The 24,877-nt window shown below is 45.3% G+C and overlaps 1 protein-coding gene across 1 annotated transcript in view; it reads right to left on the reverse strand.

Annotated features, from left to right (window-relative positions):
* Positions 1-1,944: 1,944 nt before the first annotated feature.
* LOC125759142 (2-Hydroxyacid oxidase 1-like) overlaps positions 1,945-24,877 on the reverse strand; it is a 47,666-nt gene continuing 24,733 nt past the window's right edge. The window contains exons 2-7 of the mRNA XM_049417471.1: positions 17,542-17,797; positions 14,868-15,031; positions 13,567-13,658; positions 10,091-10,249; positions 6,284-6,353; positions 1,945-2,012 (exon numbers count right to left, since the gene is read on the reverse strand). Coding sequence (XP_049273428.1) covers positions 1,945-2,012; positions 6,284-6,353; positions 10,091-10,249; positions 13,567-13,658; positions 14,868-15,031; positions 17,542-17,797 — 809 coding nt within the window. The remainder of the gene's footprint in view (positions 2,013-6,283; positions 6,354-10,090; positions 10,250-13,566; positions 13,659-14,867; positions 15,032-17,541; positions 17,798-24,877) is intronic.

Below are 24,877 nucleotides of genomic sequence, written 5' to 3' on the forward strand. Positions count from 1 at the left end.
ATGCCAAATTTCACTATCATACTTTTTTTTGGTTTTTGAGAAAATGTACTATTAATTTTGTGCAGAAGTCTGAAATTTAGTTCTCAACTAGAAGCAACTAAGAAAAGCTACAGGGTAAAAATTGCGCAGACTGAAGGCCACAAGCTTACTTACTGCGCACCCAAAGTGTCATGACAAAATATGGCAGAGTTCGCGAGATATGAGGTTGAAACCAGACTACCTGTTCGTCCTACCATACCCCCTTAACACGCCGCGCGCTGGCGGCTTTATCCCATGGCCTTTAAAATGGTTCGGCCTTGCTGACGTGGCTGCGACATGTTTTTTTCGCGTTTACTCATACCTGAGCTAGAAGGGATACACGACGCGCGTTGCGTATCCCGTCTTGCCCGGACGTGGTATAATTTTTAACACTCTAATACCGCGCTAGGTTGCGACAATAGCCAACAGTCAGCGACCTACCTATTGAATAGAACAGCCGGCCATAGTCTGCCGAAGAAAGGAACACGTCGAAAGAATTCACTTTCGTGGCTTCACAGCGCCTTCGTTGTCACACGCAATCAGTGTTCATCCGTGCGTCTTCAACCCATGATTTAGCATAGACGACAAATACTGAAAAAATGTTTCAGGTTTTATTTACCGATGCAGCATATACAGGGTGTCCCAGCTATCACGCAGCACGATTAAAAAAAAGAGGAACGGCGTTACGCGAATCAAACCTACAGCATATTGTTCCTAGTACACTAGAGTAGCCACTGCTATTTTTTTCGTTAATGAGGTTTAATTAATTAGTCATAATTATATTTCTAACTCGACAAGCACTCGCCTAATTGAAAAAAAATATCAATGAGGCGTATGTAGGCATGTTCAAATGGCATCCAACTGCGCTACTTTAAACAACGTGCTAATTGCACGCTCATTTTTTCCGCTTAATCAAGAAAGCCCGCGAAATATGAAAAGTGACACGTGACTAGAGCGTTGCGCGCGTCGGGAACCAGCGCCCTCAAACAGGCTCCCATGAGGCAGACAGTATCAAGGAAAAAATGCAGAAAGAAAAAAAAAACGCATCGCCCTATCTGCCACTCCCCGGCCTAAGAAACGCACCGCTTGGTTTTACAGAGTCAGGCCGTAATAAGAACCTGCCGCGTTATCAATGAGAACAGTCGGCCTTGAGATATGGATGATTGCGGCGCACTATCGAACGGATTGAATCCCAGCGAAATTGCACGCATATCGCTGGCGCCCGACCTGTACCCTTGCCAAAATGCGGAACGCTGTCTTTCGCAACAGGCAAAGCGGTTGTTTGCAGTAAGCAAGGTGTGTGACCGGGCTAGTTGGTATTCCATATTGACGTGAACAGCGCGTGTGATACACAAGGACGAAGAAACGACGAGGACTAGCGCTGACTTCCAACTGACTTCCAACTTTTTTCTATGTTTGTGTTAATAAATTTGAGTTGGAAGTCAGCGCTAGTCATCGTCGTTTCTTCGTCCTTGTGTATCACACGCGCTGTTCACGTCAATATGTTTGCAGTAAGCCTATTTGAGGGCGCTAGTTTCCTTTGCGGGAGGGAGCGTAGTCACGTGTTATTTTTCATATTTAGCGGGCTTTCTTTATCAGCCGGAAAAAATGAGCGCGCAATTAGCACGTTGTTGAAAGTAGCGCAGTTAGATGCCATTTGAACATGCCTACATACGCCTCATTGACATTTTGACAATTAGGCGAGTACTTCTCGAGTTAGAAATATAATTATGACTAATTAATTAAACCTCACTAACGGAAAAAATAGCAGTGGCTACTCTAGCGTACTAGGAACAATATGCTGTAGGTTTGATTCGCGTAACGCCGTTCCTCTTTTCTTAAATCCTGCTGCGTGATAGCTGGGACACCCTGTATAATATTTTTTTTTACATTTTTCTCATGACTGCTTTATTCTCAGTGATCCTGCTAAAACTGGCGGTAGTACTCCTCGCGGACGACGTAGTCACGGTTGAGGTCATTGGAGTTTGGGCAACCTGTGTAGAAGCGAGAAAGCGGGAAGGTAAATTAGTTAATTGGAATCGAATACTTAGCTGTTGCGTGATGTTACTGGTTCACCTATGTGTTAAGGCGCTGAGCCACACCAACGCGCGGAATGAACGAATACCTGATTTAGTAATTGTTGTTTATTTAGAACCCTGAGAGACACCGGAAAGTGAAGGACATTTTCATTCCGCATCGAATGAAGAAAATTATACAGGGCGGGCCATGGATGCATCATCTATTTGAATTGATTCATTGCATGAAATATATATGTTCAAGCTGAATTATTACAATCGGTCCACATTGTTTACTTGGAACAACGTATCAATTACTTTAGCGATTACTTCAGGGCAGGATTCTCCCCATGGTGGGCTGTGGACAAAATGCCGCCCACGACTGAGCATCACGACCGAACGGTCTGGTTCATCACCTGCCGCTTTCGACAGATCACCTACCACTCCGACTGACCCCTTTCCAACTGCGCGTCTGAGGAACCCGAAAATAGCAACTGTGGGCACGCAATGCCAGGGAACCGTAGCTTCCGCTATCAGCTTAAGCAAAGAGCTGTCTGAAGAGTTGGTCTTGTAGTTTTAATGATTGCATATTCCAGTGCCAGCGCTAGAACAAAAGAACACTGGCTTGGCTTTCCTATGTGCGTCATACATGCGAGAAATGCTTGACCAGAAATGAAATATCTCTTACAAGTTGAACGTTTCGAAACTTGAAATTCATAAACTTAATATCTTACCCATCCAACATCCAGTCGCGCTCTACAAATTAAAATCTCCAGCCCTAAAAAACATTCAGGGGAGTATCCTCCTGCTGCAGTTTGTACGCTGGCTATAGTGTGCGTCGTATATTCCACGGTCTCGTAGTAGTGACACGAAATCTTATTCTGTTGGCTGTCCTGCCGGAAGAGGCATGTGCAGGAAACGTAGGGTCTCATTCCGTCAAAATAAAATTTCTGAGTTAAAGAGAGAGAATTTAGACACACAGCTACAGGCCCTCTATCAACTATCATAAGTTTAAAAGCGAACTTTGGTAGTTGGCTGGTTAATTATTGTTGTTTGTCCAAGCTCGGCTAAGACATTCTCGGTAGCGCTTGATAACCGCAAGGAATAAAAGTTTGATCACATTTTCGTAAAGTGTGTACAGGTTTTCTGCCGACTGACTTGAGTTAGCTGAAAGGTCTTGTATGCTGGAAGGAAATAAGATATTCGCTGTAATTTGTTGGCCTGGTCAGATCATTAGGTCACAGCCTTTATATCATTATTTATTTGTTTATTGATTTCCTAACACGAAAGTGTTTCATACCGGGGTCCATGAAGGCTTCAGCGACATCATTTCCGTCACGGAAGTGACGTTGATAAAATGTACACTCACGGCGGTAATGCGGGCTATTTGGTTGCGATCACGGGTATTCATTTTGTTAGCGCCAAAAATAAAGACGCAGGCACAAGAGAGGACACATATACAGAACGGGCACGTCCTGTCTGTCCGTGAACAGATGAGAAAGAAAAATTACAAGTAAAAGCAGCGTTCATTTGGATGGTTGAATACAAACATACGACCTCTATTTCCGCGACGATAGGTACCCGGCGCTCTATCCCCTGTACCACGAACGCACACGCAATAGACCTTACAAGCTTGCCTTTTATCGCTCACACCTCTCACTCTCACTGTGATACAGCGGCCGTGGATATTCGTTGTTGGTGAAATGTCACTGTCTAGAAGGTCTCTAAGCGGCAAAGCGAAGTAATACATCATGACACTAACGAGTTCTAATAGGGGATCGCTTGTGTAGGTTTAGATGAACGGATGCATTCAGTGACTTAATGTAGAAACCTCTACGGTCGGTGCAATGCACCTTAAGCAATATTTCGGTTTGGTGACCTGGCAGACCGTGCTCTGCTTTTCGCGTCGGGTTACGTGACGACTCGTCGAGAGACCAGTGCAGCTTCCACAAGCACTAACGGTGTTTCTCCACCGCCTCGTGATTCGAGCGTGCTAGCACCGGCTTCTAAAAGTGCTGCAATAAGCGGCACAAAAAGGCAATGACGGGCGATTGTCACGCAATGACTGAATGAATACGGGAGAGAGACACCAGCGGTTACCGGAACGCATTCCCACGTTCACAGCTCAAGCTGCGAGCTCTGCCATTCGCGTTCTTGAAAAGCTGTGTGGTATGTGTCCTTGAACCCAGGCGTAGGTTACCCTATTACTGGGGAGCGCAGGCCTTGCTTTTGTCTCGTCAGATGATGAGGCTTTGAATCAGTGCATATCGAACCAGCTTATTTGTCTGTTAGTTCCCATTAATATTGTGTGTAACAAAGAAAACGAGCCCTTGAAATTAACACTTCTTTCCTTCAGCTTATCGAAGGCATTTTTGCGTGGGATTCACCCAATGCTGCGTCCTGTCGTAGGTTAACCACTTCGGCTACGACATGGATGAAATCAGGATGATGGATATCAGTCGTCGGGGTGGAGATGTGTCACTAGGTGTCAATGCGGAAGCATCCACGTTAAACGGTCTTATAGCTCCCAAACACCGATATACATTCCGCAAGCTCTGATAGATCAACGTACAATACAGAGGTGACTACTCAAGGGAAGACACGATTCACTTTCATGTTATACCAATTCCTATCGTAAAAGGATCAACCATGTATTTTCTTTGTTTATTGTGTCTGAGGCTACAGGTGTACAATGAAGAGGGAAGGGGAAAAAGTTGATACATAAAAACAAACTTGATTATAGAGGCATTTTTAGGTACACAATATAAGGAGAACATTTCGGAAGTTTTATTGAAAAAGGGCAAAGGCGAGACCTGTGGATGTGAAATAATGAAAATAAATATAGCTCATTGCCCCGGAAGTGCTAGATGTGTAGCTCATTTATTATACTGCAGACAAAGAAATTAGATGGAAAACAATGTAAAAATGACAACAAATCGTAGAATAAAGTCAACACAAGCGCTACAGAAATATACATTACATAACAATGTGGCATGATTTACTAATGAGGAAAGCATACATGAAGAGAACTTCAAAATCAGGAAATTGCCGTTATTAACAAACATTTCCAGTCACATTATTTTAAAACAAAACTCTGAAGTTTGATTTCAAAATCCTTGTTGTTAGTTTTAGTTGTAAGTGGTGTGGATAGGTTATTTCAATCTTTGCTCATATTGGAGATAAATGAATCTAAAAGCCGAAGGTATATATGTGTGGAATGTTTGTTTATTTTGGCGATGATTATTCCCCACTGGATGAGCACCACAACCCGTCCGTTGCGCGCTCTTTTTAGCCCGTTTTTATTTCACTAGGATACTTTTGTATTGGCAAATGGCCAAATCAATTTGAAACTTTTCTCTGCGCAGTGATGAATATTAGAGGCAGATAAATTAAGCTGGGACACATATATTGCCACATGCTTCCAAATATATTCACTTGAGAATTCTAAAACACTGTACGAGTTTTTTTTTCTCAATTTCTTCCCCTGCCGGAGCATATGGCATAGTGCATCAAACAAGCAAAACGGAACTTGCTGAAACTTGTATGCCTAGTGAGCCACCCAGCGGAAGTGGACGAGTATATCGTTTAGCGCAACGTTGAAACACCTTGGGAAATCGATGATGCTTGTTTCACCAAGCTATGAACATCGCTTCTTCCTTTAATGTACGTATACTGCTTCTCATGGCTGTCATTCTTGATATAGCATTTACGGAATAACTGCTTTATTAAATCAGCAGCAGGACGACAGACTGGCGCCTACTACAATAAAACGCGCTCCCAAACTCAATGGCTTATAATCGTTGTTACCCGGATCTCTACTCAGACAGATGTAAACACTACAATCAGCGGGCGGACGTCAGCACATTGTCTGGACTTGCCCCAACATCGTGAAAGGGCCAAGCAGCTCATATATAAATACGCAGTAGTGGGAGACCGCGCTGATAAGCTCGAACATTGAGGACCAACTACAAGTCATCAGGCAAGCCGAAGAAGGCGCTAGTGCCCAATGACTCCTGGCTGTCATCTAAGGGATGCGATAAAAATTCCTCTGACACTTCCCATTTCAATAAAAGTTGCTTCTCTCTCTTAAATGCGTTGTTCGCGCACAGTGACTGACAGGCAGCTAACTTTCTATTTACTCATATGTATCTCGACTGTTACGCAGTCGTAAACACATTTAACAGCTGCAGCGTTCATTTCTCGAGCGTGGTGATGCGCGCTCATATTGATTGACGTGATATGCGACTTACCTAGAAGCTGCATGGTGCGCAATAGTTCATCATGCAATACGCTGAGTACCGTCTCGACTCCTTTTTGGCCCTGTACAGAAACTTAATCTCAATAAAGTTTTGAAAAACCACAGTGCGACATTTACAGCGAAAGCTAAGAAAGAAACGTAAAATCAAGGACTACTGCACAATAGATTTATTAGCAAAGCTTAAGAAAAATTCCAATGAATTTTAGTATGCGCAAGCTGAAACAGCTTAATAGTACTTGCCCACACTATTGAAAATATGTCCACCATATGAAATGCTGGATTCAACCATCCATCATTATCTTGCATTATGGTGCTCGATATGGTGGCATATCGAATATACTGTAGGATGGCAGCGTATGTCGGATGCTGGCGAATCAGAACGCGCAAAACGGCTGTACAGCGTCAGAACCATTGTGCCTGCCTGTTATACATAAATATCAGTATAGAAGGCGATGTAGGAAGTAATAGTACTAAAAAGGAAAAAAAAAGCCGTGTATGAAAAAAAGAAGAAGAAGCCGCCCGCCACCAGGGTTCCAACTGCAACCTTCGTATAGCGATCCGACTACTTACCACTACGCCACGCAGAGACATGTTCCGTAAAATGACTAGTCAACAGGAGAACACACTGTTTGGTTTCAGATTTGCATGCCGCATTACCAAGACAGGCGCGATCTTGCACGATATACTAAAATTTGCATATTTATTAAACACACCCAAAATGCTGCCGGCAACGAATGGCATGTCGATAATGGCAACCGCGATAACTTTCTCTTACAATTCACAACCTAACTGCAAACAAAAAAAAAATCTAGTGTACCGAGGAGACGGCACAGTTTACCGGCTGTTGCCAAGTTGAATAGAAGTTTCGTGCTCTGTTGAAAGGTCGACTTGTGAAAGGTCCAAGGGAAAAATATACCATCATATTGGTTCAATAAGGCAAATCTTTGTTCAATATTGGCTCAATGAACAAGTCTTTGTTCTCACATATGAGTCAGAGAAGTGCGGGTGAGTGCGACAGGCGGCTGTCGGTGACTGGAGGCGTTTGCTGAAAGCGCGTCGCATCGATGCCCATCGCGTCTTGTGCGGGCACAGTACAATGAAAAAAAATGCTTCATTTAGTTTAGCCAATGCGAAACTTGTACTGCACAGTCGTTCGTACTTGTCGGGATTTCGTATCCTGAAGCCAAGAAGCGCCGAGGGCATGTAGACGGACTCGGTTGGTGTGTTAGGCCTAACCTTTGGTGGAAGTCGCACTGGGTGAGATATATTTGTGTCTTTTAGCTTCGGTAGCTTCTTAACTGTTACCGTAATGGTAGCTGGGTTAAGTCAGTGTGCAAGAGTTGCCAGAGGAGCGTTTCAGAAGGCGTTCGAAAGCAAGAGCTCACTTACTTCTCGACAACTGCGTGGCGAAGTAACAAATTTAATGTCGATGTTCACACCGACACTTCTAGACAATCACAATACAGCAACCCATCCGTGATGTCAATCTCATATAGGCGTGCACAAAATGTGAACGTTCAAGGCTGAACGTGCTCCACGAAAATTGAGGCGGTTATCGACGCCGCATGAATAAAAAACCGTGCTGGAAAGCATAATGATTCACACGTTCGCTTCTTTGGATTCTAAACATATTTCACATTTGATAAGGAAACATTAAAAATTACAATGATTTCACATACTGCCATGTGCGCCATGCTTCATTCCATCATGTCATCGTCATCCGGCTTGTTCATCAAGCCATCGGCCAAAAAAATGTTTGGCATCATCACCGCCAGTCAGCATTTTCCGCTTTCACTATCATTGGCCATTTTGAATAGCAGCAGAAGCTCGCCACCATCTTCTGCTACCGTAGTGTTTCCACTTTGCCTTGATGAGCCATTCTGACGACCACAGTTTCCAGTACACATTATTATTTCCTCCACGTCGACGATCCTTTCCATCTTATTCACTATTGTTTCCCCGACATCCGCTAATATTCATTCTTATCCGCCAACGATTCCGGCATCCATCATCCCGGAATTTTCAACAGGGCAATATGCCATCAAAGGCTGAAGAAGCCATTATATCCGAAATGGTGTGTTACTCAAAGAATGTGTAACTACAATTCAATTAGAGCAGCTATAGGGGCTATTTGTTTGTACATCTTCGGGATAATCGCGCTTTGTTAACGTATATGAACTGACTGAATACACTTCGCTCTGTGTTTGTGTTGCATTCAGTCATTTTATGTACGTTAAAATCGCGAGATTACCCCCAGGATACAATTCAAGGACGAGGGCAGCAACTGTAAACATATTTTGTAATAAAAACTTCGACCATCTCCCCGAAGGGAACCCTGATGGGATGCGAAGCATCAGCGGTGCGCATGTCGTTGACCCGGTTGAAACGGGCGTCGACGCCGGTGCTGGAAGAACGGTTTGAAGCGAAACTCGGTGTAGCGTTTACTCGAGTAAATGTTTGTTTGAAACTGAAAGACTCGGGAGGCGGGTTGGGTTTTGTGTAAGTTTCATTAAAGCGTTTGGCAAGACTTCGTAGTCGTTGTTTCTTCAGAGTCGAGACACGGGCGCTGGACAGAAGCAGGCGCGCGTTTCGCCTTGACTACCACGGGTGAAGCGAGAGAGAAGTGACACGTTCAGAGGTGTTGCGAGCGGGCGGAGCAGCCGGCAGCTGCGGGCGCTACGGCGAGCATGCTGCGGGGTAGGGAGAGTGACGTCAGCACGCACCGGCGAGGGTAGCGTGCGAGGGGAGCATGACGTCAACGCAAAGCTGTGGCGTGACCTACTTGGCAACGCTCCAACACCTACGGTGAGGGAAACGCGTTGCGGCGTATTCGCACGGACGCACGTAACGTACGGCGTTACACACGTGAGTCAAAGAGCTGCTCCGCATCTAAAATTGTAGAAGCAGGCTTAAGTAGCCTCATATGGGCCTATCGGCGCTTCGATAGGTGGATTACAATTGCCAAAAGTAACCTCGTAATCCTTTGTAAGTTGTGAAGCGTTAGCAGATATGATGTCGCATGGTGTCCTTTCCAGCAATGCCTATCCCCTACGCCACTTTTGGTCAAGAACAAATGATTTATTGAGAACGCGGCAAGGTTGACAAGGACATCTGCAGCTGTAGACATGTGGCTTTGCATATCCCTTGTGGTGGAGTGGCGCATCTACAGCGTCGTCCACGGGAAGTCGCAGGTCGTAACATGCCAGCCTAACATGCATACTGAGGATAACATGCATGCTGTGGGAGGCAAATCAAACTGATAGGTTGCCGTTCTTGTGATAAATATATTGAATTTCAGTAAGGCAAGCTTAATTTCAGTGATATTCTACACGCATACAGAAAATTGTGCTAGTAAACCGGGATACTAAGGCCCGCGAACTGGAAGGTGATTTTGGGCGAGAGCGCCTTTGTGGTTTCATGTTAGTGACCCCGATGGACGCGGTTGACCTTGACAAAGTTAGGTCCTCTAACATCAGGATTGCAGTGTGCGCTTGTTGGTGAATCATTTGAACAGCTTTGATGTAGTGCGAAGCGACGCACGCGTACCAGATGGTACATGAGGTGCTTTCTCGTGTACTCAAGCGCCGTGTGGTGTCCTCATGTGCGTTCTCGTGTCCGTGTGTCGTTTCGCGCAACATCAAAGTTGTTCTTCTAAACAAGCTTGGCATTCTTACTTGAACAAAATTCAGACATTTTATACAAGCTGTACTTGACATAATGCGTCTCGCGCTGTTGTAAAGTATGAGCAATCGCTATGATGACCTTCGTACTCTGACGCAGTCAATATTGAAATGCGTACGTTGTAGGCAAGTCCCCAGAGCACTGGACGTCCGATGAATACTACACGGGCTCCAAGACTAAGCGCCTTCACCGCGTCAGCTCCGGAGCGTATTCCGCCGTCCATGTAGACCTCCGTGCGGTCACCCACTGCGGCTACAATCTCCGGTAAGGCTTCAATCTGCAAAGTCCATGACGGCTTAGAATTGTACAAATTCCATGGAGAGCAACGTTTGGGGATAGCTAGCTGTGCACAAATTCGTGCAGCGTGCTACTGAGGTACATAAGGAAAAACAGACAGACACCACTGACATGAGCAAAATAAGTGTAAACTAGCGACTCTTTATGTGACAGTCACGAATGAAATATATACAAAAAGGTTGTTAAAAAGTCACGGCCACTCCAATCTATGAAAATGGGTTAGCAGCGGATCTCACGGGCGCGAAATGTCCTTGGGGAGCTCTCTGACGGATGCGCAGGCGTAGTTTTATAGCAGTTTACAGCGTTTCCCATAACGCTGTTCTCGGACAGCATAAGTATCATGTCGTCCGTTTATGATTGTCCTGTATTGTTGCGCTCTTTCTCACTAACTGCATAAAAACTCAATATATACGGCAACCATACTCTCCATAAATGAAGTCGTTTTTACTACTTCTTTTTCCATCTTCTTACAAGCCCAGGAGACCACAATTTCCAGCACGTGGTCACGTATCACGCTTAGGGACACATCCGATAAGCGGTATTACATCCTCATTACATATTCTAACCATATGAACGTTTTCATTGCGATAGCAATTATATGGAGACACTGAGCTGTTTTCCTGCCGTCGCCATCGCCTTGATACCCTGTATATGTATATATATGTATATATATGTAAAAACCACAAAAAAAAATATTTCAGAAAAATACTTGCCGAAGCGCGGATTCGAACGAGCAACCCCTCACTCCACAGCGTGTGGCGTTAGACGGCTCGACGAGAAAGCGTACATCCCTCAGCATACTAACGGGGAGCTATTTATATATACCATGCGTGTTTTCTTTGTCACCAGCGAGATGGCAAGAAGGGTGCGAGGGACGCACTTTAAAGATCGTCGCCCCGCTAATTGCGATGTGCGCACGCCTCCTGTCTCGCCAGGTTCACTTTGCCCTAAAGGGCGTGGTCGCCTGCATGCAGGCTTATCTCGTGAGGGGGGTGGTGTTTGTGTGATTTGTGTTTCGCCGCGATGTCTGCGCGGAAATTACAGATCCGACGAAGGCCACTCCGTTCGCAGCAGCGGCCACGTTTGCGAAAGGAGCGCGCTCATCAAACAGCAACAAGTAACTGTGACAGTTGTCAGTCCGCCCTCGTCCTCTCTGTACCAATGCGTTCGCTCCGCGCGTCCTTTCTTATGTTTGAGCAGCGCGCTTGAAGTGTCGAGCCGCGACACTGTTACACTCCAATTTGTTGTTGTCGCATTCGTGGCTTCGCTGTTGCTTCGAAGCTGGCTTGTTTTTCATTGAAATAAGCAAATAAACGAAGGAGTTGGTTTCCCTATTTGTCCACTTACGCTTTGACTGCAGGAGTGTATATATATATATATATATATATATATATATATATATATATATATATATATATATATATATATATATATATATATATATATATATGTGAGCAGTGCTGAATTCTATTTCAAAGACACTATGAAAAACACAGCATATCGAACTTCCTATGTATTTTCATATACCGCGCCAAATATTCCCCCAGGCACAATGTCCTCTCAACAATGCCTCTGTTCTACGTAAAAGGTGCATCAACCACCACACCAGCTTCGCTAGCAGACCACATTCATACAGTGCAATGACCGACCATTTTCTTAGTTACCTATAGTTGCGTTTGTCTTGAATGAGTCATTTGAAGTACGTTTTACTGCGATAGCAATTATACGAACAGTCTCAACGGATTTTTGACGTCGCCGTCATGTCCCTCTCGTATGAAGTCCAAATTGATAAGATCGCCCGCGCATCGTATGTTCTACCGCGGGGAAAAATGCGCAAGCGGGGGCGACAAACGCGGCCGAAGCAGAGATTTCCCTCCCATTTCCGGCCCATTTCCGTCGCTTGGAGGGTGCATGCGAAAACATCAACTCGATCGAAATTCCGGCCGTTGAAGCAGAGAGGAAACGCTTCGCCAATCTTTAACGACGATGAACAGACAAGAGGGGGGGGGGGGTGTCGCGGGAGCAGCAACTTTGAACTTTGAATCTAAGGGCGCAGTAGCGATCGCTGGTGCACACGCTATGTCGACAGCCATCACAGCGGGCGGCTTGTATATATTTCTACGTGCTGCGCTCTCAACGCGAAGTGACTACGCGGAGAGCATGTCTCCCTGGAGCTACCGTATTCTCTTACACCTGCGTTTTGTAGTTACGCGAGATCGGATACAAAACATTTAGTTACCAGCGTGACTGCGTATAACACTGCAATTTGTTGCTATCGCGTTCATTGTTTCGACCTTGCAGTGAAACTCTGACTTTAGACGCGAAGCAATTTTGCTCGGGGCTGTGTCCATCCATTGGCGACCGTCCCCTTTCTACCACCTGGCATAGCCATCTGTAACATATTCAGCGCGCGCTCGCGCAAAGTAGCAGTCTTCTTCCTCTTGTTCTTCGGCCACCTTGAAGATTACACGTGCAGAACACTTTAGGGGCCCGGGCTGCCGTATGCTGCCTACCTTGGCGTAACGCAGACAAAAACGCGTGTGCTGGCACCCGCTAGCGTGTTCGGGCCTGTGTAAGGGGTTGGGTAAGACGCTGTGGCCTCTCCCTCTTACACTCTGTCACCAACCATGTGATGGCATCGGGGAATGAGATTCTGCAGACGCGCGATGAACCAACGCGTTGTATCCTAGTCAGAACGCGCTGGCATGCGCTAGCGCGTTCGGGCCTGTGTAAAGGGCTGGGTAAAACGCTATGGCCTCTCCCTCTTACACTCTCTTATCAATCACGTGATGGCTTCGGGTAACGAGATTCCACAGACACGCGATGAACCCGCGTGGCGTGCTCCAACAAGATTTCGGGACGCGTAACAGCAACAGCAACTTCAGTGAATTCATGGTGTGCTCCACCTGCACACACGTCTTAACATCAGGCAAGGTGCCCGTGATGAACGGAACTTTAAGTCGACCCAAGCGCTGCCTCGCATCCCCACATGGTTCACTTTAGTGGGGATAGTGTAATTTTTTTATTCACATAACAATTCACATTAAGCGATCCCGGCCGCGTCAGCCGCATTTTCAATGGAGGCGAAAATTGTAGAAGCCCGTGTGTTTAGATTTATGTGCAGGTTAAATAATGCCAGCTGGTCGAAATTTCCGCAGCCCTCCAAAAGGGCGTCTCTCATAATCATGTGGTGGTTTTGGGACGTTGAACCCTAACAATTATGAATTCACATTTCGCGAAAGTCATCGCCTAACCAAATGGGTCACTGACATAGATAACACATAGACATGTAATTACCGTGGCTGGTGTGCCATCCAGGATGCGCCCACCATGGTTTGAGACAATAACCGCCGCTACTCCGTGATTGACGGCCTTGATAGCATCCTGGGCTGCATCATGGACACAAGTTACACGAATCACAACAGCTGGGAACCGATGTGTCGTTGACCATACGGAACAAAGCATCACTAAGTCCCTCCTTAACTATGAGGCACCCACACCCAGTAAAGAACTAGAATGCGTACTGAGCGCTGAAAACACTTGCGCTTCTGCGTTTTGCTTTCATATCCGTTGAGCAATAGCACCCGTACACTTGACTACAGACGTGGCTGTACTGTAAGTATTCGCATGAGAAGTCACATTGCGAATGCTTGGTTTAATAAGGACGGGTGCGAAATAATGCTAACTGGAAAGATGCATCTCCTTAAGTGACGGCAAAGCAAATCTTCGAACTCATTTCTTCAGGCATAACTTGTTCAGTACTATGACATTAGAAATTAACGTATAGCAGGGCATTAGGCCAGCAATGTTCGTGGAGGGATGCAATATACAAACATGGAAACAACATGGATTGATAGAATACATATACATTCGAATTGGACTAGCAAAAAGCATAAAATTGCAGCATCAAAAGAGGAGAGTCATCATTTGCCAACATTCGCCAACGTTGTCAGACTCATTCATTAAAAGTTATCTACTATTAGCCACGGTGACCATACATTAGCGAGTGCTGGTAATACGCAGATAGATAGAGTACTTAGCCGAGGGAGGCATTTACTCTATAGCTATTGAATTTTGCCAGGAATGACCGTGGACAACATGCAAAAAAAAACTAATGCATGTCTACACAAAATACTAACAGAAGTTGCCGAGGAAGCGATTGTCTTGAAGAACGCAGACAACGCCAACAAACATAACCTCACTTCTTGACTGTAATACATGGGCTTGTCTGCATACGTAAATCACTAGAAATATTCTGGCTTTTCAGATGCCAGAAAATGACTCTAGGAGCTCGAGTGTGGTAGTTCTAGCACATATTTTACCAAATAAAATAGATATAATGACAGGCGTGATCTTGCAGCCATAGTGGCCACATTTTGATTGTAGAGCGAAAGAAGAACATGCTCCTATGCGAAGATTTCGGTCTTCGTATTCGGGAATAAGAACTCCAGGTGGCTGAATTTAATTCACAGTCCTTCAGTATGATGCGCCCAATAGTGACAACCTGATTTCAGCGTGTAAGACACTAAATTTAAATGAAATTTCGTGTGAAAATGTAATGGAACAATTTGCTTTATAGAAGTTTGCGTGTCACTTACGCGTTAGGATGCCCTTGGCGACAATCGGTAGGCTGGTGATGCTCCTCAACCACAGAATGTCGTCCCACGTAGACGAGGGCAAGTGATGTACGCCGATGAATCCTTCACTCGTCGGATCAAGACTAAAAGGGTGGTCAGGATCCCAGGCATCTAGATTGGCAAGGCTGTGTAGTAAGAAAAGGAGGAAGTATGCGAGCAACATGGACAGGTGTACGCGTCGTTCAAGTGGTGTTTTGCTGAGTCTTTAACTGCTACCAATACATTGATATGTTGGTATTTTTTGCTATTTTTAAACAGCGATGCTCTTCGTGGTAGAGGTTTGCCCCAGAGTATGGGCATAACGCGGCTGGCAGCTCGTAGCTGGTATGTACCACTAAACCGGTGTCCTCAATAACGAAGATGATGCCTCTTAAAATAGCAGTCATTTCTTTTTTATTTTTGTAAATAATTTAATGATCACCCATAGGCTACAATACCCTTCATAATTTTATTGCTCTTTAACTTTATACTTTTTTTTCTACTTTAGTGATAGGGAAGTAAACATTAATGTAACTGTCATTCATAGGCTTCAATACGTCTTCTTTGCCAATCCCCCAGAGTGGGTACGTGCCAAACTTGGTAGGCTGCAAACAAACAAACAAAGGCAGAGCGTCGCGCGCACCGTGTACTATGCAAGAAAAGCGAAATCGGCGTAAGATTGATGGCAAGTGGCAAATGTATCTGATCCAGAAGCCCGGCGGTCTCTCTCGAATGTTCGGTGCTCTCCGAAAGAAGAAGCTGCCCGTCGGAAGCGTAAACGGGTACTGACGTGTGAACGGCCACAACGACGTCGGTCCGATCCAGGAGCCCGCGCAAGAGATGCCTCAGCCATGCTCAAGCGGAGCGCAGAAGATCCAGAGCTTCGAGTAAGAGCAGCTGGGCTTGAACTTGAAACGAGGCAAGACGAAGTGATGGAGAACCCTTCGCTGTTTTTTTTAGCCTTCGTAACGTTAGGTCAGTGAAGCTAGGCTAATAATACCTGGTGTTTAACGTCCAAAACCACAATAATATGATTAGGGACGCCGCAGTGGAGGGCTGCGGAAATTTCGACCACCTGGGGTTCTTGAACGTTCACCTAAGTTTAAGTACACGGGCCACAAACATTTTCGCCTCTATCTAAATTGCAGCAGCCGCCGCAGAGATTCGACCTGCGACCTTGGGGTCAGCAATGGAGCGCCATAGTCAATATACAACCGTGGCTGGGCAGTGAAAAAAAAGAGAAATTTTTTGTCTATACTCTGGAACGTTTTATAAATCTCCTTTTCACAGTAGATGTCAGCAGTCGTTGGTATGCCTACGAACTTCTCCGATTGCTAATGTAGATCTCGCGCTGTCTCTCAGTAATGAAAAAAGTGGAAGCGATCTATTGCAACAAAAACAAAAAAGAACAAGCATGCAGGTACATGTTGCATGCAAATGCATGGACATGCAAATCGGTCGACATAAACGCAATTCATGAATGATTAAGAGCACAGATATAATTACACATTGTAGCAATTAGTGAACTTGCCTATTCGAAATGTGGGAACTCAGCGTCTATCAGGTTGTAGCGTTTGAAGAAACACACATAAATTTGATATTGCTCGAGTAGAAGGTTCATGACATTTTCAATATACCATTACGATTTATACGGTATGCTATGCTGCGGAAAGCTTACTAATCTCCGAAACACCAAATATGTTCAAGACTTTCTTGATATGCAGCTGCGGCTACTCGATGTTGATCCCGTTCGACTTAGACGTCATTGATATTTCGTGGCATGAAACTTGCTCGTCCGTTGGAATTATAACTTGTTTTAAAGGCTATTCCCATTTCCCCCAACATTTGCACCAACGGAACACGGTACCGCGCGACAGTTAGCCTCGACGGTCACACGTTACTAGCTGCCGTGGTGAATTTAAAGATGAAATACAGATACGGATAGATATCCTAGCTTTCTTTTTGTCTTCTTAGGAAAGCTCGCATTATATTTATGTTCGTCCATGATGGGCGGCCGTGAGGGATAACTATTTCATTCGAAATATTGTCAATGTGATGTACGTATTTTTTGAAGCAACAAAATTATTTGGTGAGCGTAACTGGTTGCATAATCGCTCAGCTGAAGCATTTCGTTCTCCGGTCGCCTGTTGCATCAACTCGAAAAGATAAAGAAAATTAACGCGGTGTGCAAAATTGGTACTCTTCTTTTTGCGGAGTAAGATTTCACTGCGGTTCAGTGGAACATATAGCCATACAATTTCCTTTTTCCAATACCTGTGCGCGTTTAGTTTTAACGAGGTGTACAATTCCATAATTAAATTGTGCGTTCTCATCGCGCTAACCGTAAAACCTTTATAAAAACTTACAAATCTTGAATCGTTAAACCAACACAACAGCTGCTTCACTTGGGACCAGTGAAATGGTATATGCAATTTTCAGGGTGGCTCGCTCGAACTCAAGTAGCGCACCAAGTCGGGTTAGTCGGTTAACATTACTTTTAAAGGCCTTCTAACTGCGCTAGTGAACAGCATCCTGTCTTCGCTCGCATTTTTCATGATTACTAGCGCAGTTATAGGCCTTTAACGTGACTGCGCCCGTCCTCTCTTCCCTCGTCTTTTATCCGTGTTTACTGGCGTGGTGAATTGTTTGAACTCACCTAACGCCCTTTGGGAGGAGAAATCCGTTCTTTGCAATAAAGGAAGCCTGTCCGGATATGGGCGAGTCCACTGTGACTACGATGGCAGCCATCCCTTGGATTTCGGCCCTTCGCACAAGTGACGACGTCAGGGAGCGATTGCGAAATATATACAACTGCTGCCAGAGTACCAAGTTGGGCGCGCTGAACCTGACGTCCTCCATCGTCGTAGAGCTCATGGCACTCAATATCATCAATGTACCGGCTTCTTCTGCAGCTGCAAGCACAAATCACCGACAGCTTTTAGGAAGCTAATCTCCGCGCACTTGTCATTTTTGCGTAATCCTTCCAAAGAGCATTCCAACTTCCATTAATGGGTAAGTAAAAGCTAACGTAAATGGCCCAGTGATGGAACCGTTTACTTATGAGGTACCAACTCGAAGAACACTTAGTTGGTTTAGCGCTGCGAACATGATTTCAAGGACCTGATGTATAACTGAAGCAGTTGTCTTAATTTTTGGTGTTGGTGGTGGTAGTGAAAGATTATTTGCCGAAAAAGGGTCAGGAAGGACACCCGGGTAAAAGCTAGGCGTAGTATGCACCTCCTACGTAGGGCTTCAAGATCAACTACGTGCCGTCCAGAAGGCCCGTAAGGTGGATCACAGCCTGAGGTTTTTTGAGTGTTTGTACCGACGTTTTGAGTTTCAACTTTTGAGGCAGTCAAAGGTTTTAATGGGTTTTTCGGGAACGTACGTACATGGTAGGCGAGATGGCCGACGTTATTGATGTCTGTGAAAAAGACTGCAGGTAAACTTCGGTCGTGTAAACTGATTCCACAAAACTGGCTGTCATACGAACCTTTTGCTGTAGCCTTTTCTCCTGCATCGTCTGCAATCCTATGCGCTGCGGACGGCGATAACCCAATTGGAAACGCAATAGTGTGTCCCAAAACACTGGTACTAGTGTTGGGCTGCGAAACGTCAACAAGAAATTGAGGCCTAAAGCGGAGTCTGGGAGAAAAGAAAGTGTAAAAATATTTAACGCAACGCTAGAATTTAATGACACGAAGCTCTCTTTGCTGTCGAGGCAGCAGCAGCAATAGCCCTCTCGCGCACAGTATTATCACGTCTTTTGTAGTAGTGTTCCAAGAAAGAATAGAAAGCAGTATATGATGCTTGCGGAGAAAGGAATGCTGGTAAAAGGCGCGGATTGATGTATGGCAGATATCTAAGCGCAGTAAAGACGTCTATTGCCATTGGTATTTATCACACACAATATTGCTATTGGTATTATCACAGACATCACTAATTTCAGGTTCATCTTCAACTTAATTGGCGGTACGCAGATATCGGAGGCGCTTTAGTGTGTTATCTGCATTTTCAGCGGGATGAAGCGAAGGCCGCGCTTTAAAGGTCGTCGCCCCACTCGTTGCGATGCGCGCGCTTATCCAACCTCTACTACCTGTATTTTGCCCTGCAGGAAGTCGTTTCCCGTGCGCGTGCGCTTATCCCATGATGGGGCCGGTTTGTACGACTTGTGTTTTCACCGCAAAGTTTGCGGTCCAGTTATGGAGCGCAGAAAGCAGCCGCCTTTGTGAAAGGAGCGCACTGCTTAACACAAAGAAGTAATAACTGTGACAGTTCGCGCTCGTCCTGTCTGTACCTGTGCGTTCATTTCATGCATCCTTCTTTGTGTTTGAGCAGTGAGCTTAAATTGTCGAGCTGCTTGCAGTTCTTCGCGTGACATTCCCACTCATGCTATCACAGTCATTGCTTCGGCCTTGCGGTCAAACTTTGTTTTTATTGATCATTTGAATAGTTCGATGGTTGTATCTTCGAGGAACTGCTTCTTTTCTGCATTTGTTTTACATTACATGTTAGTTTGATGCCTTTTTATGCATACGAAAAGAGCTATGTGAGCGGCCATACAGTGCACGATATAAAGCGTTTGGGGTAAATGAGCCCTACTATATTCAGCGCAAATTCACATAGCTATAGGAATTGCTCCAAAACCTGGTAACAAGAAAATAAACAAGGTGATTTGGTCTGCGCAGACCATTGCATCATGTAGGTAGAAAAACAGATCCAAAAAGTGGTGTTCAAATATGTGTCGGCACACAGGATATGTAGCGGTTAGAATTATTGCTAAAAAAAGTGTGGAAGTGTGACTGGCTCCGAAATAGTGCGAAGTCACGTGATTCACTGATTACACGTGTGATGAAATCTGCCCTATCTGACGGGCTAGTACGAATCGTACTCAGCGTCAAAAAGGTATAACAAAATTCAAACACAGAAATACTGCTTACACGAACAGCTCGTTTCTTTGTCTGTATGTTCCATTATTTGAAATAATTCTTAAGATCCATGTATGTGAGTCAGCAGGCGTTATAACAGTAGACACATATGTGAACAAGCTGCTATGGGTGCTGCCGTTTCAGATCGTGTGAATTAAGGAATACATGTTCGGAAGTAGCAGCTGGAATAATTGCCACACGCCCCTACTTATGACGCATTCGGCTAATCCTTAGTTCGGTAAGCAAGAAATGCTGTATAGAATCAGTTTATTAAAGCATCCTATAATTGCAACCTGCGGGCCGCTGAGAAGATGAGATATGCCGAGTGGGCTAATCTTATACGGAAAACATTTCGAACTACGATAAAGGCAGAAACATCCTCATGGAAGGGGTCGTTGACCGCTCTTTATTCAGCGCTGCTCCACACGTTGCTTCGTGCTGATATCTACTACCACCAATTGCCCTAGAATTGCTGCACAATCAATGTGCCAGAACTCGGATAGATTGAAGGTAAGAAACACGAAAAAATACCACAGCCATAACAAACTACCCAGTATTGAATAAAACATCAATTTACATGAGGTGTTCGCGATTAAAGAATATCTCTGGTTCGAGATATATATATATTCAAGTATATTTTATTAATTTTCGGACTCGCATGACACCGGTGTTTCCATGAAATTATGGTCGTGTACTTTGGGCACTCTAGAGTTATCATGTATGCATTAGTTTACGAACAGCGCCAAATTTTTAAAGGTCGCCGACCCCTTTTAATTATTAGACATCCAACGTAAAATCACCAGGTTTGTAAACGTAACATCGTATACTTGGTTTATCGGTAAAGGTAAACATGGGATCTCGTCCCCTTGAGGCGAAATCTTGACATATGTGGACGCAGCTTTTTTTTCCACTTCTTTGAAGTAGTGGACAAAAACAAAGCCGGCAGATCCCACGCATTGTGGGAATCGATGTAATGCGAAGCAGCCAGCAAAGAGCTGCATACATCGTCTTGTATGTCATTGAGGAAAATGCGTGTCATGTTTTTCATGTTAACTCCTATTATTTATGTTCGTCACACAGTAACGTCGCGCAATACCAACTTCGGGGTAGATCAAGCTAGCGAAATGGCCGCCAGCGCACCGTGAGCGTGGCACGTAAGTCATGCTGTACATGACATGCGTGTCAGGATTTTCATGTTAACTCGTGTTATTTATGTTCCTCACACGGTACGTCACGTCGCAAGAAACCAATTTTGGTGTATATAAAGCTAGCGAAACGGCCGCCAGCGCACCATGAGCGTGGCACGTAAGTCATGCTGTACATGACATGCGTGTCATGATTTTCATGTTAACTCGTGTTTTTATGTTCGTCACGCAGTCACGTCGCGCAAAACCAATTCCCGGGTAGATCAAGCTAGCGAAACGGCCGCCAGCGCGCAATTATCGTTGCACGTAAGTCATGCTGTACATGACATGCGTGCAATATTTTCATGTTAACTCGTGTTTTTATGTTCGCCACACAGTCACGTCGCGCAATACCAATTTCGGGATAGAGCAAGCTAGCGAAACCGCCGCCAGCGCTCCTTGAGCGTGGCACGTAAGTCATGCTGTACATGACATGCGTGTCATGATTTTCATGTTAACTCGTGTTATTTATGTTCGTTGCACAGTCACGTCGTGCAATACCAATTTCGGGGTAGATCAAGCTGGCGAAGCCGCTGCCAGAGCCCCATAAGCGTGGCACGTAAGTCATGCTGTGCATGACATGCGAGTCATGGTTGTCATGTTAACTCGTGTTTTTATGTTCGTCACACAGTCACGTCACAAGATACCAATTTTGGTGTATATAAATCTAGCGAAACCGCCGCCAGTGCCCCATGAGCGTGGCACGTACGTCATGCTGTACATGACATGCGTGTCATCATTTTCATGTTAACTCGTGTTATTTGTGTTCATTACACAGTCACGTCACAAGATACAAATTTTGGTGTATATAAATCTAGCGAAACCGCCGCCAGCGCCCCATGAGTGTGGCACGTAAGTCATGCTGTACATGACATGGGTGTCATGATTTTCATGTTCACTCGAGTTTTTATGTTCGTCATACAGTCTCGTCGCGCAATACCAATTTCGGGGTAGATCAAGCTAGCGAAACTGCCGCCAGCGCCCCATTAGCGTGCCACGTAAGTCATGCTGTACATGACATGCGTGTCATGATTTTCATGTTATCTCGTGTTATTTATGTTCGTTACACGGTCACGTCGCAAGATACCAATTTTAGTGTATATAAAGCTAGCGAAACGGCCGCCAGCGCACCTTGAGCGTGGCACGTAAGTCATGCTGTACATGACATGCGTGTCATGATTTGCATGTTATGACTTGTCATTTATGTTCGTCATACAGTCATGTTACGCCATACCAATTTTGGTGCACATTCGATGAACCAAGCGACCAGGAGAGCACAAAGTCGTAGGCGGCTAGATAGATAGATAGATAGATAGATAGATAGATAGATAGATAGATAGGTAGATAGATAGATAGATAGATAGATAGATAGATAGATAGATAGATAGATACGCTCAAAGTCGCAGAAGTTCGCTAAGAAATGCTTCGCATTGAAAAAAGCAAGATACACTGCGTGCACTGGATAAATTGAACATTCTGCATAATCATTCTCTCTTCTGCTTAACCTTAATGCGCTGCGTGTAACGGCAGCGGACCATTTGGTTGAAGGCACCACGATGTTCCGCGGCTCAGCTCGGTTGAAGGGCCCATTTGAAAAAGCATTGTCAAAGATAGTAATCTTATTTCCTCTGAATGCATGCAACCAAAAAATATGCATACATTCCCAGCCTAGGATGTGATTCTTTTTTTACGCAATAATGAGACATTAATGACCGGAGAATATTTACATTGCAATTAGTTTGTAATTCGAACAACAAATTACTTCATTTTCTTTTTTTGGAATTCTATATCGAGTGTTAGAACTATGTGCGCAGCAACCGATTGCAATTGCCGTTTGAAGGGGTTATGATGACGAAAATAACCTGTTGCTTGGACAGCAGCGATTGGACCAAATCCATGCTCATATATACAGTTAGCAATGTCATGTCGGTGTAGAAACCGCTTGTGTTCATGGGCAACAGTGCACTTTGTGGGCGTGACACCACAAGGCATTTTACCATAATACAAGGTCCATCGCAAAAGCAATACACATTTTCTGGGAAAAATTAATTTATTGATCAGACGTGCAAAAACGGCTAAAATTCTTCAGAATAACAACCATCTGCAACAAGACACTTGCGGAGACGTGTCTGCAACGCCTGAAAGTAACCGTGAAAGTCTTAGGCGGGAATGTCTCGGAGGAACGTTGTAACATGCTTTTGGATGTGTTCCACGGTCTCCCAATGCTTTCCTTAGCCCTCTCTTCAGACGGAAAAATAGTAGCTCGGATCCAAGCCGGTACTGTAAGGGGGATGGAGGATCATCGGGGTGTTGCTCCGGGCCAGGAAGTTGGTAGCTGTGAAGACGTGTGGCCGGGGGAATTATGATAGTGTAGCTTGACCGTGTCCCCGATATCAACCCTCACGCGCGTGACCCGGCGATTCAATCTCTTTAGCACCTCCAAGTGACAGGCTGAGTTCACAATTTCTCCCTGCGGTACAAACTCCAAATGGACTATTCGTGGGGCGTCAAACAAGGCAATGAGGATCGAGGGAACGCAGTTGAATTGAGGACCATCGCAGGACTACAGCAGTCGGGACCTGTACACATCAATTGACCTATGCCCCTGTTCTGTGTCACTTCAATGAAGAATGGACGAGAGAGGCGCACACCGATGCGAGTCAAGATGGTATATGGGCCGTGTACTGCACGGGCGTGAGCACGTGGTCGCCTACGCTAACCGCAAAGTGTCTGACGCAGATAATCATTACCACGCAAACGAACTTAAGTGCCTGGCTCTCCTCTGGAGCGTGGACGAGAAGTTTCATCACTACTTGTTTGAACGACTATTCTCTGCTGTAACGCATAACTCCGCTGTGGCGTGGATGTTCGCTGAACTGCACCTCAAATACGTGTTTCCCTGGTGGATAGTTCAGCTGCAAGATTACACTTACAACGCTTCCTGCAAAACCGCGATGACTGCATCCTGTTCTTCCAGCAAGAAGTTTGGAATGCCCAACGCGTCGAGGAGGATTCAGTCACCATTATGAATTCCATATCAAACACGAGATGCAACACCAAGTTTTCTTTACGTGAAGGGAAGCTGTATCCTCGTCGTTGGTTCGAGAAGCAAGACGAACACCACCTTCTGGTCATTCGTACATCCTTACGTCCGAGTATTCGGCGTACCATCCACGACACACCCGAAGGAGGCCCCGTCGGCTACCGAGCATCTTTGCGCAAAGCCCAAAACCGCTTTTGGTAGCCGAGAATGGAAAGGAATGGGTGTTCGTATGTCACAAGCTGTAACTCTCCCACTAAAGGGAACCATGTGGGGATGCGAAGCAGCGCTGGGAGTTCACTTGTGTTTCCATTGTTGTTCCATTTGCATGTTTCCGTTTGCTTATGTTACCCCCCCAGGTCGATGTTCCCGTTGCGCTTCGGCTTCGCGTTGCCTGGCAGCTTCGAGATTAGCTTGCCGGCGTTGGCGTTTACGTTCAACCTCGCGAGAGTCCATAACTCCGTTGCGAAGGAGAGTGCAACGAGCGCACATTATATACGAGCACACAGCATTGGCGGAGAGAAACGGGAGAGGAGAAACGAAGCGAAGGCAGCGCTCAGGCCACCTCCTCCAGCCCACCTCCTCGCGCTCACGTGAAGAGAGGGGGAGAGTTTGCGCATGCGCAGTGGGAAGCGGATGCGTGAGGGCAGGACGGACACAGCCCCGAGCAAAAGCTGCTTCGCATCTAAACACAAACGGCGCCTGGCCTGTCAACCTGGAAGATCATACACCTATTACGCCTCTGGAGACAATTTTTCACACTGTGGGAATAGACCACATCGGGCCTTTTCCAACATCGTCAGCAAGTAACAGAAATATTCTACTCGCTAAGGATTATTG

The sequence above is a fragment of the Rhipicephalus sanguineus genome, chromosome 7, assembly GCF_013339695.2.
Source record: "Rhipicephalus sanguineus isolate Rsan-2018 chromosome 7, BIME_Rsan_1.4, whole genome shotgun sequence".
NCBI classification, from domain to species: Eukaryota; Metazoa; Arthropoda; class Arachnida; order Ixodida; family Ixodidae; genus Rhipicephalus; species Rhipicephalus sanguineus.